This window comes from Pseudomyrmex gracilis, unplaced genomic scaffold (assembly GCF_002006095.1).
Source record: "Pseudomyrmex gracilis isolate BER0280 unplaced genomic scaffold, ASM200609v1 scaffold_344, whole genome shotgun sequence".
NCBI lineage: Eukaryota > Metazoa > Arthropoda > Insecta > Hymenoptera > Formicidae > Pseudomyrmex > Pseudomyrmex gracilis.
The window spans coordinates 91,353-94,646 of NW_018020928.1; the positions used below are offsets into that span (position 1 = coordinate 91,353).

General features: G+C 33.2%; 1 protein-coding gene across 1 annotated transcript in view; it reads left to right on the forward strand.

The window, feature by feature from the left end:
* The first annotated feature begins 380 nt into the window (after positions 1-380).
* LOC109860197 (cytochrome P450 4C1-like) overlaps positions 381-3,294 on the forward strand; it is an 8,314-nt gene continuing 5,400 nt past the window's right edge. The window contains exons 1-4 of the mRNA XM_020439119.1: positions 381-664; positions 784-890; positions 1,102-1,192; positions 2,839-3,024. Coding sequence (XP_020294708.1) covers positions 511-664; positions 784-890; positions 1,102-1,192; positions 2,839-3,024 — 538 coding nt within the window. The 5' untranslated portion in view covers positions 381-510. The remainder of the gene's footprint in view (positions 665-783; positions 891-1,101; positions 1,193-2,838; positions 3,025-3,294) is intronic.

Consider the following 3,294-nt stretch of genomic DNA (forward strand, 5'->3'; position numbering starts at 1 on the left):
GAAATTAACCACGGCAATCGTCTAACGCAAACGCATGAGGACCTTGATACACATCTGCTATGACGGTGCCACGATGTAACATTTCTCTTCCATTGTGCAATAAAATCATAGTCTAAACAAAACGGTCTTATTGGACGTCATTGCATAGTTATAATTTAATATTTTTCTGACCTTTAAGAGTTTTGAAACACATACGTATCCACACACCCAGCAAACACAAAGTAACAGTAACGTAACATTAATATTATAATTTCCCACTCAACGATGTAACTGTAATGCAACATGCCTTGTACGCAACAGTTAAATTGTTGAGTGGAAAATTATAACATTAATGTTACGTAACTGTTTCTTTGTGTTTGCATTGTGTCGGATCTAAATAGATCCAAGTTCAGTCGTTATCATAACATAACTGAAAACGAGTTATTATTGTTCGCGCGTGAAATACACAGAACTAGTATATTGTGAAGAAACTTGAATCTATTTGATACATTTTAGACATCAACGTGAATCATGATTATAACAATATTGTTGGTGTTGATTTTATATGTAATATTGTATGATTATTATGTGCATCATAAACGAAGTGGGCGACTTATTCGCCTTATACCAGGTCCACCAAGTGTTCCGATTTTCGGTTCGGCACTTTTATTTCAATGTTCACCACGCAAGTATTATACTTCTTTTTACATATTACGTTAAAAAGAATAATAAAACTATCGAAACCTTTTAGATGTTGTGCACACTTTTATTTTGAATATTATCTATATTTAGTACATTTTTTAGGAAATATATGGATACTTTTGCGTTCTTTTGTCGACACCAATCCCGTTCTAAAACTCTGGATAGGTCCTGAATGTACTATATTCATTCGTCATCCAGATGATTTGGAGGTGTAATAAACTATAAAAATAGTGTATACTTCTTTGCAAGTGTACACTGACACGTAGTTTTGCGACTTAAAACTGTTGTCATCTATAATTTAAGAAAAGCAAAACTTCAAAATTTAAAAAGATACATACATGAAATAATTTATAAATTAGTTGTACTAAAATTAGATTAGAAAAACTTAATATTTTTACTGTCTTCCTCTTGCAATTTCAGAAAGTTTTAAGCAGTACGAAACATAATGAAAAAAGTAGAGTGTACATCCCGTTACGTCCATGGCTTAACGATGGTCTTCTTACAAGCAAAGGTATAACGACAATAGTTTTTAATACCTTTAGTATATTTAATAACATATTTAATAACATCAATATATTATACCTTATTATATTATTTAGAAAAACTGAATTAAAGCGAAAATATACCACTATACTTGTACTATAAATAGTGTAAGGAAAATATGTACAGAACAAAATGGTCTGAACTTTTTTATCGGTACAGTTACATTAATAAAATATAAGAACAAATATGTAATAGTCACATAATGAATGACGCATTAGGAAATATACATATCTAAATATGTGCGATGTATAAAACATGTATCTTACACTATCACTCAATTAATTATAAGAATTATATCGCGTTATGCTTACTACATAGTATATATTGATGATTATAAGATGTACAAGTTAGAATGTTTTATCTTTTTTTTTTTACTATAATAATTTGCACAAAACATAGCTTTTATTCTGATATACAAAATGTCCGACAATTACTTTAAAAGTTCTCGTAGGCAGATAGAAGGAGTAAAACTGAGTCGAAAAGTCCTGAACCATTTTTTTCTATTACATATAATAAAGGAATAATTATTAAATAAATCAAGCCAATTAGCGCCGTCTTTTAGCCGGGCACGTCAGTGAGCTGCGCGGAGCACTCACGCACACTAGAAAGGTGGTTTACTGACGTGCGTTCGGCTATAGGTCGGCGCTGATTGACTTGATTTATTCAATAATTAAAATACTCCTTTATTATATGTAATAGAAAAAAATGGTTCAGGATTTTTTGACTCAGTTTTACTCCTTCTTTCCCGCTTACCAGAGATTGTAAGGTAATTTCGGACACCTTAAATATATATACAGGGTGTTCCATAACTGCTTTTTAACCGCTCGTAGATAAATAGAAAAGGTTATTTTAAGACAAAAAGTTCTATACCACTTTGCAAGATTCGTAATAATTAACGAAATATTAATTAATAAAAATCCGCTAATCAGTGTGCATCCAGCGTAAAGACAGCCCAGTCTGTCGTGCCGTAGCGACGGAATGGGAGGAGATAATAGAACATGTGCATACATAGGTAACATATAGGTTGCCGTCGAGCAGCGCACTATTTGCGCTATTGTATTTCATTGGTACAGCGCGACAGACTGTAAGGACACTGGGCTGTCCTTACGCTGGATGCACTCTAAGTAGCGGATCTTTATTAATTAATATTGCGTTAATTATTGCAAATCTTGCAAAGTGATATAAAACTTTTCGTCTTAGAAGAACCCCTTCTATCTACCTACAAGCGTTAGACGGCAATTATAAAACAACCTGTATATACAGGATGTCCCAGAATTGGTGTGATGTCTCTCGTAAACAGGTAGAAGGAATAAAACTGAGTCGAAAAGTTCTATATCATTTTGCTAGATTCGCAATAGTTACTGAGATCTTAATGAACAAAAATTAATAAATAAGCATGCATCGGGCGTGTAAAACAGCCCGGCGCGCTTCGCGCGCTTACAATGTTAGCAACATATGGGAGGAGCTAATATAACAGCATATACTATAACATATACATTAGTAAAATGTAATCGTGTGAAGCGAGCTGGGTTGTCTTACGCGCGTAAGACAGACTGATGTACGCTTATTCGCGGACCTTTGTACGTATATATATCCTACTTTCGTTTTTTTCAGGAAACAAATGGCACACTCGACGAAAACTACTTACGCCTGCATTTCATTTTAATATACTACGGCACTTTGCTGATGTTTTGATTGAAGAGGGAAACCATATGACAAAATCTCTGAAAGAAAGTGAAGAAACAGTTATACAAGATTTAGTTTCATTTGTTAGCGAGCATACACTAAACGCAATATGCGGTAATATATAATATTTTCTGTCGTATTTATGCATGTAGGAATATAGGTTTGCAAACGATCAAAATCTAAACAGAAGGTATTGTCCCAAGTAACATATCAGTAATATTTTATATTATAGTATACATGATAATATATATACAGGGTGTCCCAGAATTGCCGTACAATCGCTCGTAGGCAGGTAGAAGGAGTAAAACTGAGTCGAAAAGTCCTGAACCATTTTTTTCTATTATTTATAATAAAGGAGTAATTATTGAGTAAATCAGGCCAATC